Source organism: Gopherus flavomarginatus, chromosome 10, assembly GCF_025201925.1.
Source record: "Gopherus flavomarginatus isolate rGopFla2 chromosome 10, rGopFla2.mat.asm, whole genome shotgun sequence".
Lineage (NCBI taxonomy): Eukaryota > Metazoa > Chordata > Testudines > Testudinidae > Gopherus > Gopherus flavomarginatus.
The window spans coordinates 40,880,696-40,893,191 of record NC_066626.1 but is presented as its reverse complement, the minus strand read 5'-3'; the positions used below and the strand labels follow the sequence as shown (position 1 = coordinate 40,893,191).

Below are 12,496 nucleotides of genomic sequence, written 5' to 3'. Positions count from 1 at the left end.
CAGAGTCACACTACTAGTTTCAGCCATCTGAATGTCACAGCATGCTTCACTATCAAGTGTCCCTCAAAACTTGAAAGCATCCTTTTAGCCAGCCTATGACATAGTGGACAGTTCACTTTTACTTTTAATTATCATGGTCAACTTTTCCTTCCTACACTGAAAGAATTTCCACTCTCTTTCCAGCCAAACAGACATCTAGAAACATGGGAGAGGGTGGGAAGGAATATTATTCTAGGCCTAACAGGCAGAAACAGCAATCATTGGAATGATTCTAGAATGCACTAGGTTCTCTCTCTCGGTCTGCAGCTTAACACTGGGCGACCACTGTCTGATAATAAGTGTGATTTCCATCACTGTCCAACAATGGTAATTTCATCTCTTAACATGATCATCTCTGACTCCGTGTTACAGAATAATGCTTAAACAGGCATTTGAGTCATAATAAATGGCTGGCAGAGCATTAGGAAATACCTGGAGACCAAAACGATGGCTTAAGATGCTCTCTCTTCTTGTAAAGGGGGAGAAAAGAACTTCTTGCATAAACAGAGGATTGTACTGGTGCCCTTTGGCCCTAGGATATCCCTGTTTAGAGAGGCTCCCCAGGGCTTATGAGAAAAATCCTACACAAAGATTTAATTGTCCTGGGGAGAGATTGTGCCATGTGTTGAGCCCCCTTTGCTTCCAGCAGCATTTGTGAGAGTTAGGGCTCCACTCTGCTGCTCTTCCACACGAGTTTAAATTCAGTTTCAAAAACTGTACCTCAATTAAACTATTCCTGTGAAAACAAAGACTTTTTTATTGTTATTAAAGTTAGACTTCTGTAGCCATTTATTGCACTTTCCCCTTAATTTTCCAGGCATATGTGCTTATGATTGCAGTTCCAAGAGCTGAAATTGTATAATTATTGAAGAGAAAATTATTTTTGCTTGAGACTATAAGGACAGCTACAAGTCCATGAATGACTCACCCTCAGGCACTCAGGTTTAATTTATGAGCTATTTATCTACTTGTACACACCACAGCAGAAACAATTATACTTCGTAATTTGTTGATCTTATCAAGGCTGTTTGATGTTACTATTGCTACCACCAATGATACTGTGCTTTGAAACTTAAATAGAATTTATAACCAAAGCCTAATAGTTTGCACATAATTGTTATGCTAGGGAAATTTAACTCTTATAGTTAGTAGTTTTCTCCTGCAGTTTTTAAAGGAGAGCAAATGCACTTTCTTTTACTGCCTGTTTTGGTGATGTGTCCCTTCAGCAACAGAACATAGAAAACATCAAAGCAAGTGTTAGACACACAAGCTCTCTTACTTGTTGGTTTCACATGTTGCAAGAGAGAGAGCTTTTCCTTTTACTGGAAAGCAAGAATCTGGCAAGTTCATGAAGGAATAACAGGAAGATAAGGAATTGGGTCCAGTATAGAAGGTAGCTTTGGGCTGAAACTGTACCTGAAATTGTGATTGCCTCTTCACTCGCCCATTAGTGCACTGGATTCTCCCAGTGTTCTGATGCACTCTTATTACACTACAGCTGCAATCATGCTACCACATGCTCTAACACTTTCCAAGTACCCTTTTAGGTGCTGATCAGCTGTTTCATCAACCCAACACTTCTTGGGGGCCTCTTTAAATGGATGAAGTCTCTCAGTATGAATCAAAACCAAACTGATTTATAATAAATTAATAATATTAATTGTTAAACATTTGCGATAAATTAAACCCTGGCTGTTTGAAGAGGCTCCCCACTCACTCGTCTCAGGAACCAGTGTCACTCTGATCTCTGTTTGGAAGGCAACACCAAAGTCCCTGCTATAAGCCCATCATTTCTCTTGGCTTCCTGGTCTGAAGGAGTCTGACCTAGTCTCCCTTCTCAGCTGTCACAGACCCTCTCCCCTTCTTTGCACATTGTCCCCTAAATGGCCTCACCAAAACCATGAAAGTTAGCTAGTCCTCAGGTTTCAGCCACCTGGGAACTTTCCATTTATAAACCATAGAATATCAGGATTGGAAGGGACCTCAGGTGGTCAACTTGCCAGTTACCCAAGAGTTTAGAGGTTACGTGATTTAACTCACCAGATTGAAGTCTGGGTTCAAATTAGACTTGGATCACAACTGAAATTTTTTTGGTGGTCTCAGTTGGATGGAGAAATATTCCAAAATCACATAAGAATCTGCAGTAATTGTCAATCTCTGCTCAGGGCTTGGACAGTGGAGATGTTAAAAGTCAGGAATGAGCAGCACCTAGCAGCTACCCATGCTACACCTGGTCCCAGTTATTGCTAACAGTCCCACTCTTTTAGGAACATTTCCTCAAAATTTAGTCAATAGAGCATTGAGATTCTTGCATCAGTTCTACTCACAGAAACAACACTCACCATACTGCATACCCCTGATTGCACATATTCAGTTATATACAGCCTTGGCTCTTTAAAATTCCTTTTGATAGGCAGGTGTCCTGCCTTGCAGATGGAATTCCACTGAAGAACAGAGTTCCTGTAATAAAGGCACTCCCTTTCTACAGGATAGGGGGAATTTTAAAGGGCCAGGAAGGACTATATGTGCTTCTATTCATCCATCCTAAATCTTTAGACTCAATTCCATTCTCATACAGAGAAAAATCTATTTTGTGGCTAATTTGCTACTTCACATACACTTGCAATAGCAATAGCTGATTTTGCTATGTGGTTTATAAAGTGCTGGTGCACTGAGCACAGAATCAAATGTTTTACATATTGAAAATAAAAGGCTATGGGAGTCTGTCAATGTAGGGAGCTATTCTGATCTCTGATGTACAGACATATTGACTCAGCTCTTTTACGAGCAGGTGTGCAAATGTAACCAATTTTACAAGCTACAATGTGCTGCAATATGTACCTGCTCTCAAAGATCAGAAATGGATCCTGCCTGTAGGTAGAAGCCAAGTAACAACTGATTCTAAGAGAGCCTAGAAACAAAGAATTTACATTAAAACTTTAAAAGCTAAAACAACATTGCGATTTCAATCCCTTACAATACAGTGATGAATGCCACCACTTTGATTTTTTCCTCCCAAAGCATCCAGTGGTTTTCCTAGCTTAATTGAAGTGAAAGGATTGAATTAGCATAATCAAACATATGTAATTAGTATTTTCCAAAGAGTCAAAATGAAAATGGACAATTTAGTTTTAAAAAAATTACTAATGTTCTAAGAGATGATCTCACTTAATTCAGTGGGTGGGGGGGGGGTGCCCAGGTCATCACTGGAGGAGAGAATATGCTTGTTTTTAAATTTTACAAATTGTACTTAGCTATACTCTTATGCTTCTGTTTTACAACAGGATTTTATAGCCCAAGCTTACATGTGGGTTGAGTAATGCTCACTATTTAACCACATCTGATAAAAAGGGCAATATATCATCATAGCTGACTTCTACTTACATAAAATTCTGCAGACAACGTTTTTAAAAAGTAGAAAGCTATCTGGCCTAAGAACATAACAAAACACTACACTGGAAAAGCACTGCTACAATCTGAAGCTAAAAAGAGTTCTTTGTCAGCGTGGTGGTGTAGAAGCACGTGGCACATGCTACCGCACAGCCCACCCATCTGAATTCCAGACTGGAAGCTCTTGCTGTCTAAGCCAGCGGGGCTGGAGAGTACTTGACAGGAGGCTCTCAGCAGGTGAGGCTTTTGCCTATAGCAGAAACAGTTGGGCAATCATGACCAGAATTAATATAGTTCTGAAAAGAGCTCAGTTAAGCCATCCCAGCCCCAGTAATAGTCATTGTGACAAGATTTCTGTGTATCATGAAGAAAGGTAAGTAAGGAATGAAAAGAAGGCTTTTGCCCAGCTACTTTTAACCCAGACTCCCTGATACATAAGCTCATTGATTAACTAGATTCTACTGTCTGGGAAGAGCTCTGACTGTGTACGTGTGGTGAGAGGAGGGAGGTGGATGGGAAATTGTAGCAGACAGGGCCCCAGTCAAGCTGTATAGAATTGCGGCCATGTAATGCTGGAACAGCGAGGGACCAAAAAATAGACACATAGTGAAAGAGCAAATAAGGGTAAAATTGAGCAAATCTAAGAAAGTGAAATGTTTAATAAAATGTGCAAATAAACCCAGCAAAGAAAATATTACACAATTTATGGGTGTTTTCAGAGTAACCTTTGAGGAAAGGTGAATTGGGTGGTTGCCTGAGGCAGCAGAATTCAGGGAGACTGAATACTAAATTTATACTCTACAACTACAAAAATGCTGAAACCCTGCATTCCAAATAAACTATTCTGGGCCCATATGGATGCTGATCAGCTAAACATAAACCGTTGACAGTAATCTGCATTTTAGCTGCTGGTTTCCAAAGCGAACATTTACTTTTCAAGAGGAGCTCAGATGTACCTGAATTTGACTTTTTTTATGATCACTACATTTATTAGTTTCATATTTTCCACAACTGTGTGTTTCATTTGAACTAACATTCGCTGGAAATAACCACTTTACATTTTGCTATACACTCTGAGCCAGATCCTGGGCCTCATCTCTGTCCCCTTTGTGCTGCTCTTGGGGACCTGAAAGCTAATCTGAAAGGGCTGGTGGAGATTCCCCAACAGTAGGGGAACCCTCAGGTGGCATAAAGCCAGCTTAGCTGACTCTTTACCCCATGCTCCCCCTCACTCTTAGGCCTAGATAGCCTGGGAGGAAGGGGGTGTGGCCAGAGCACTGCAATTTGGTGATCCCTGGCTGGTGAAACATTCCCTGTAGGACTGATTTGAGCCAGTCAGACCCAGGATTAAGGGAGCAGAAAGGTGGCTTAAGTCATGTTCCCCTGACAATCCAGGTTTTGTACCAAGGTCAGCCAGATACTGGGATCTGACCTCCTATACTTTAATGAATCCATTGAGTCAGTAGTCTGAAGCCTTTAGTTTTAGTGATGTTTTTAAGGTTTATCAAGCTTTGAAACATCACATTTTTGGAGTGCTTCAGAAACAAAAAGTGTCAAGCTGGAGACTACTGATTGCTCAGAGATGGTGCTGTCCATAAAAGGCAATACTAGGCCTCTTTCTGCTCTGCCTACACTGGTGCAAAACTCCAGACTCTCTCCCCTATTTTTCAGTTACTGGAAGCAAGTAACAATTTTCTTGTTCTATCAGTGCTTGTGTTGTTCTTTAGCCATCAAAGGGTGTCACATTTACAGTAACTCAGATGTTGAAGTAAAGGGGAAAAGGGAGCACAGCTTCATCTCTTCTGCTAACTGTAAAGGGAGAGCTTCCTTCCTTTCTCTGGGTTGGGGGAACAATGCCCCCACAACAGCTCACCTGGCTGGGGTACCAAGAGCTTTCCCTCCACTCCATTTTATTCTAACCACTGTAGTGATCAGTTTGCTCCTACACTAATCATAGGGCTTCAAAGCATTTGTACAGGTGTGGGGGGGCATGGTCATATATGGGTCTTGAAGCAATTGTGCAGGTTGGTATTTACAGGTGGTTGGTTGATTTTAAGTGAAGTTTCCTACCATCTAGATTGTGAGAGTCAAATTTGTGCATAAAATTATAAGTGTTCACAGGCATTACAAAAAGAGTTAGATTTTAGGAGTTTACATTTTAGAGCCCTGCAGACTCTCAGTCCTGCTGGAGAAAATGAGGACTGTCTGTGCTCAAATATTTATTGTGATAGCTGTCAAGTAGCACTGGAGATTGGAGAGACTGATCACAGGCAAAACTGTCAGATTATGCTTTTTTAAACAATACTTTTAAAAGATCAATTAAAATTATGAGGTTAATCAGACAAATTATTCAGAGAGAGATGACTTACTTTTCAGTCCAGTTAATAAGACCAGTTCAGACCAGTTTCTGTGATGAAATTTAAAATTTGGGGAGGTACTGGAAATGCTATCATATGTACAGCTGTAACAAAATTACTGTCAAGTTATGAAGAAATTAAAATGCAATTAAGAAATCCAGTCATATGAAGAAGTCCCCAAATTCTGCAGTTCTGGTTTCTAGCATAATTTCTGCATTTATTTGAAATGATTAAAGGACATAAGAACATTATTCACCTTTGGACTCCACTGCTCCAATAAAGTGACACCCATAGAAACTTTACAACAAGACTGGACCCTAATTTATTCTGCAGGCCTCGGGCTGGATTTCAGTTTGTATGAGTGCAGGAAAGAGTTCATGAGGGGGCTACAAACTGGGGACTGATGTCTATACCAAAGTAAGACAGTGGCTCTCCTGGGACACTGGCTAGACCTCATCTCCTAAACTTTTTACTGTGGCTAAATCCCAGCATGACCCCTTGCCCTCTGATGTCATTACCTTGCCTGATTTCCAAGAGAATCAGATTGGTTTAGTTTCTTTCTGCTTCACAGATTGTACTTCCAGTGCAGAATTGTGGTCCTAATTTCTTTCAATTGTATGGAAATCATCAAATTATGGTAGTGAGAACAGTGCACTTAGGATGCCAATATAATTTATGGGATTACTGAAAGTCCTAGGCTCCTGCTGCCTGCTTCAAAATACTTCAAAATTCTCACCTCTCTCCCTCAATGACAAAAATAAAGCTTTTTAAAAACAAAAAGCTGCATTCCTGTCCCTCTAAGTCAGCTGCATTCTTGTCCCCCTAACGCAAATTGCAGTTTAGGGAGTGATGGCAATTGTTTTACAATAAGACACCTTGTGTCACTGACTTTGATCTTTCTCCTACTCCTCCTGAGAAACTAATGTGGCTCAAAGGCAGCATTACAGGAGCAGCCCAGCACTGTAGCAATACCGGTTCTCCCAATATCTTAAACAGGGAGGCTTGCCTGGATCAGTTGCTTTTCAAAGTTTTTGATAAAATAAATTGGTCACAGGATGGCTGGAGCTTTGCCATATCTATGAACCTTAGGGAAGAGAAAGATAATTCCCATTGGAGCCCCTGCTGTGTCTATAACCGAACTGAGTTAGGGTGCATTTTAGAAAACAAAGAAGATATCTTAAATGAATTGAGTGCATTGTCAGAGCAATACTAAGTGTTGAAGTGAGTTAATATTTTTAGTTGTATCCCCATTTTAACTTATTCTTCCACAATATCCAGAGAAATCTGCTCTTGTTCATGGTTAAAGGGGTAAGCAAGTAGCTGCTGCCCATGTCAGTGGAACTGTCTGACTGACAGAACCTTGTGACCTCTTTCTTTAAGACTATTACATACTCCTCTCTTGCCCTAAAACCTTGAACAGAGGACATCTTACACTGGGCACCACTGGACCAGCCTCTGCAATTTAACAATTTAAAAGCAGGAATTAAATACTCTTTTCAGAAGGATTTTAACAAAAAAGCTTCAGCCTCAAAGATAATATGATTTTCCTACATATATTTTGCTCTCTCTGGTCAAAATCACGTATGCTATATCTTTTTATTATCCTTACTATCATCTTTCAATGAATGTCCATCTACAAATTCATTAACTTTGAGACAAATCATTGGCATCCTAATCTTCTGAGTCCCATGAAAGACTCACTCTTAAGATACAATTGCAGCTGCCCCACGCTGCCGGTTACTGTATCATACACATGCCTTTAAATTCTGTAATCAGCATCCACCAGGTGCCATATCGCATTCAGCACACCACAGTCAGTCAATACAGACATCCCCAAACACACCAAGGTTGGTTTTGTCAAATGTTTTATTGAGTGTAGACATCTGGAGTACTGTAAAACATGCATTATCTGTAGATTCAAAAAGGAGCAAGCCACATTGTCCTCACTGTCAAACGTGTCAGGCTTGGCATACGTGATGGAGATTAATGAAGTATCATGAGAGTAATATGGTTCCTGAAAAGCTTCTACAATTTGGAGTAGGGTCTTAATCATTTGAAATGCAAAGCTGTTCACATTTAGTGAACTTGTATGTTCACTGGGGGTGCCATATTTTAATTCAAAACAAACAAGTATTTTCATTGGGAAGGGGGGAGATTTTTCCCCTAGGTATACAATGTATGCTTTCTGTTTTTAGATATTCTGTCTAAATAAAAATTCATATGCTTTTTGAAGTAGCACAGTTTATTGTGAACAATGAGCAACATCTAATATTCATTTCTTCTTGGATTGCTGAGGTGTATTAAATTTAAAGAAGATAATATCGCCATCCTCAACTATGTAATTTCTGCCTTGTCGTCTGTATTTCCCAGCGCTCTGTAAATGGGAAAGACAGGAGAAAAACAGGTTATTATTTTAAAATTAAGTTTTTTTTAAAAAACCCAGATTTTAAAATACTTTTGTTTAAAATAAAACAATACCATTATCTCAAATTCAGAGTTTGATTCTTGTAATGACTTCTTGATTTGGGCAGAACTGGATTTTACATACACAGATAACCATAATTTCCTCTCCATTAAACTGATGGCACATATATATGATTAGATCGGTATCATGAAGCTTTATTACATGATGCTAATGGTACATTTCCGATGCGTCTGCAAACACCAGTAACTTATTAGAACAAAATGGATAAAACACCATTTTCTTTCAGTTCTTAGGCTTTTTATTCTCACCTCCAAAATGTCCTCAAGTGTAAATACTAATGATAGCAATCTAAGACTTTACTGCTAGAAAGACAATAAAAAATGATTTGTATCCTAACTACACAGTTCTCATACTGGTCTTGTTGACCACTTCCCGATGGTCTGCTGAGCTGCTGCTTTCAATGAAGAAGCACGCACAGTCAAAACAAAGATCATCCCACCATGTCAGAAAGTTATAATTGGGCATGCAATACTCCTCAAGGAGAGCTTCCTTTTGTGCTTCTGCACAGGACAAGAAGGACTGAGAAACACAAAATAAAGTCTCAGCCTTTTTGTTAGGTATTTGTTTGGAGTAAATTTAACTAATCAAATTTACCAGTGACACAAAAGTTAGGAGGACAGCAAGCCCACAAAAGGACAGAAGTGACCAGCAAGGTGGGCTGCTGAGTTTAGAACAGGGCTGAATGAGCAGGCTGGAGGCAATGACAGGATATTTAGAACTCAAATATAAAGTCCTACACTTTGGGGAAAAAAAAACAGAGCAGATACACAATAGATGTGGATGCAACGACACACTGGTACCTCCCTGCACAGAAGTGTGTGACAATTTTCTTCTGTCTTCAATGCTGTCCTAAGTTGGTTTGTTTTTATTAAGGCAAGTATTATAAGGACTACAGGGAAGGTGTGTGATCAATATTGTGAGGCTGGGTGTTAAGGAGGTCTACACGAACATTTACTTTTAAGAAGTGATCTACAACATGGAAAAGTTGAGACCCACTCCTGTAGCTCAATACTCTTCCTGTTTTGAAGAGTTTTCCTGCAAGGGAAACCGCTTCCATGCAAGACTTTGCTGTGTCAATATTCTCAATGACCTACCACAGTGGTGGCATGCTAAGATACCACTGTAGAAAAGCTGTTAACTAATGACCTTAATTACAGCAGAACAGGTCAGATTAATGGTACATAATTACTGTAGGTACTTTTTTTCCACAAAACCCTCCTTTGCAAAACACCACATTTCCCATGTTGGTATGTAGGAATCTAGAAGCTCAATGATCTTGTAGCTGTCATTCCCAATTTAAATGGGAAGACCAGTGACTTTAACCTCCGGTAAATCTCTCAGATGCAAGAGCCTATACAACAAACACTTAATGCTACAGTAATTGACCCTATCCCATATGACATGTCTATTAATACCAAAATAAGATCTTTAAAATGTTGACTTCTTTTTCTGGAAATTTTCTTAGACTATACAAAGTTTGCTCTCAAGTAATATTAGTAGTTCTTCCCTTTGAAGATACTAATAATGCTCTAAGTCAAGAGTAATTAGACTAATTGGTAGCATAAACACTAATAAAACAATCTGCTGCAAAAAATCATCAGCAAGCATAAGCTGCATGCACATGTATGTAGACTTTTTACAGATAAATACACGTACTTTTCAAGTGCAGAAAGGAGAGATGCATTATTCACAAATATTTACACAATAACCTAGTTTACACAAAGCAGCACCAGTTCAGGTTTTCTAGGACACCACTACATTATGTCATAAAGTGATATAGTCTTCTTTCATTAAATATATTTTGACACACTAATATACATTTATGTATTTCTGTTACTAGTTTACAATTAACAGTGACAGTGTTCCTTTAAATTCTCTAGAGACCATTTAATCCATTTCCATTGCTATCAGAAACACTGGTTGAAAAAAATCAATACTCATTTGTGAATCTTGAGTATGTATTAAACAAGACACGTCTAACCAGTTCATTTGCACTTGAAAGCAGCCATCTGTAGAAGCCAGCTTTGCCTAAGCAGATATGATTGCTAATAATGTGATATCCCTGTAGACTACAAAGCCCACACAGAGCTATTCAGTATATAGTTCACAGCACTGGCATTAAATTAGTTATGCTGTACTGGTGTTACACACACACAAAATCAAACTTAAAAAATCGATCAACTTGATAAAACAAAATAAGCAACTCCACATACCAATGTTATTTTAACTGAATCCGAAAGCTCCCAAGTTTAATTTTGAAATTTAACAGCAATATAAGTTAATTAATACCGTCTACAGCCTGAGACAGCATTTTTCAATTTATATTTAAGAAGCCTATGTAATATAAATTTTTATAAAGGCAAGGATTTCCTTTTACTAGGCTTTTAAAAAGTCTGTATAAGCAAATGTAAATATTTGTGCTCTATAGACATATTAAAATTTGTTCATAACAAAATCTATTTAATTATGATTTACAGTTGGAGCACAGAAAAAGTTCTAATTTCTGGATTCTTACATTGGGAGAAAACATCAAAATCAAAACTTACCAGAAAAATACTTACTAAAGATGATCTACTAAGATGACATAGCTCTTACACTGGATACTCATATGTGTATTTCAGCAAATACTGTTAGCATAATTTGAGTTCCAGCTACATAAACAAGTTTTCTGACTAAAGAATATTTGATTTATTTACACTGTGGTTTAGCTGTACAACTATAAACTCTACTTCCCTTTTCACAAGATCATTCACATGCCACAATGAACTAATTATACTGGGATTTCTCCTCCCCCTCCACTTCCTGGGGTTCAAACAGACCTATAAAAGCCCTGCTGCTCAGTATCATCTTCCTTAGTGATACTATTGAGAATTAGAGGAATCTGAAATAAGTTTTGCGTAGCTTTCAAACTATCAAATAGCAAAAAATGAGGCAGAGCCTTTTAAATTCTTTAACTCATTATAGTAGGAGCCTTCAAATACTGTGGTGGGTTAAACCTAACTAACCTTTTAAAAATGCAACACTCACCAAGTCTATGTGAAAAAGGGAAATTCTACTTCCTTATAATAAAAACAAAAACCGCGAAGACTGAAATAGCATTACAAAGAAATACAGCTCTTCTTACTACATTTATTTGCCATGTATAATTTTACTCCATGTTTAATAACTGCAAATCAGATTTAATTTATCAGAAGTAATAAGGGCACAACTTTGGGCACCCAATCAGTCTCTGCCCTCTAGTGTTGAGAACGCAGATAAAATGCCTCATCTTCATGCACGTGTACAGCACAAGAAAAAAAATCACAAAGTGTCAATACAAGAAAAAAGTTTTTCATTTAATTAGCTTATAATCTATTCCATAAATAATAGCCAGGAAACTATCTATTACACAGTATAGGCTGCATACAATTATTGTGGGCACTATAAAATCTTGATATCTACTGCATCACAGTGTTTACTTTACGCATGGTAACTGCTGAACATGGCAAATGTTAACATTTTAATCGTGCCCACTGTAGTCTATGATAGGATACTAACAAAAAAGTATTATATTTCAGTAATAAAATATTTCCTTAGACATTTGCATTAGAAATTTGATACACAGTTGTAATCTAATGCCTTCACTGATAACTTCAAAACAAACGTACTTCTTGTCAATAGAAACAGATGAAGGTGGAGGTTAAAGTAATCTGAAAGCTAGCCATCCCATTAAAAATAGCCAATTTTCTAAAGAGTCAAAATATTTTTAAATGTTACAAAACTATCACCATGGTCTAAAATATTAAGATTAGATGGTTAATATTATAAACCTATGTGAAACTTGGTTATATCTCTTGCTCGTAATGTTGACATTTGGTCTGTTAGCTGTCATATTTCAGTTACTAAAATTGTCACATCTCTGTTAGTTAAACTAGTGCATTTTAATTCTTTTCCCAGTATAAAATGACAGTACATCTGTGGTCTATTATTAGAGGTAGCTGTCAGATTCACTTACTACCACAGACTTCTTCCCAATGAAAGAAGAGTCTTGAAATGGGAAAATGGTGTGTATGGGGGAGGGCACAGGAAAATATGGGGAGCTCACCTTGACAGCTGTTTCTGAACCTTCTTCTTTAAAGTCTTCATATTTCATTACTTCAGCCATAATGAATCCCTTTTCAAAATCTGTGTGAATCTTTCCTGCTGCCTGAGGAGCCTTCGTCCCTTTCTGTCAAAGGAAAGACCA

The 12,496-nt window shown here is 38.1% G+C and overlaps 2 protein-coding genes across 4 annotated transcripts in view; one reads left to right on the top strand and one right to left on the bottom strand.

Moving 5' to 3' along the window:
* MAP3K20 (mitogen-activated protein kinase kinase kinase 20) overlaps positions 1 to 5,579 on the top strand; it is a 564,831-nt gene extending 559,252 nt beyond the window's left edge. The window contains exon 13 of the transcript XR_007776452.1: positions 5,570 to 5,579. The gene's annotated coding sequence lies outside the window, so the exon portion shown is untranslated. The remainder of the gene's footprint in view (positions 1 to 5,569) is intronic.
* Positions 5,580 to 7,634: 2,055 nt separating this feature from the next.
* OLA1 (Obg like ATPase 1) overlaps positions 7,635 to 12,496 on the bottom strand; it is a 172,532-nt gene continuing 167,670 nt past the window's right edge. For all 3 annotated transcript variants that reach the window (XM_050969059.1, XM_050969060.1, XM_050969061.1), the window contains 2 exons: positions 12,356 to 12,478; positions 7,635 to 8,160 (listed from right to left, as the gene is read on the bottom strand). In XM_050969059.1, coding sequence (XP_050825016.1) covers positions 8,059 to 8,160; positions 12,356 to 12,478 — 225 coding nt within the window. In that variant the 3' untranslated portion in view covers positions 7,635 to 8,058. The remainder of the gene's footprint in view (positions 8,161 to 12,355; positions 12,479 to 12,496) is intronic.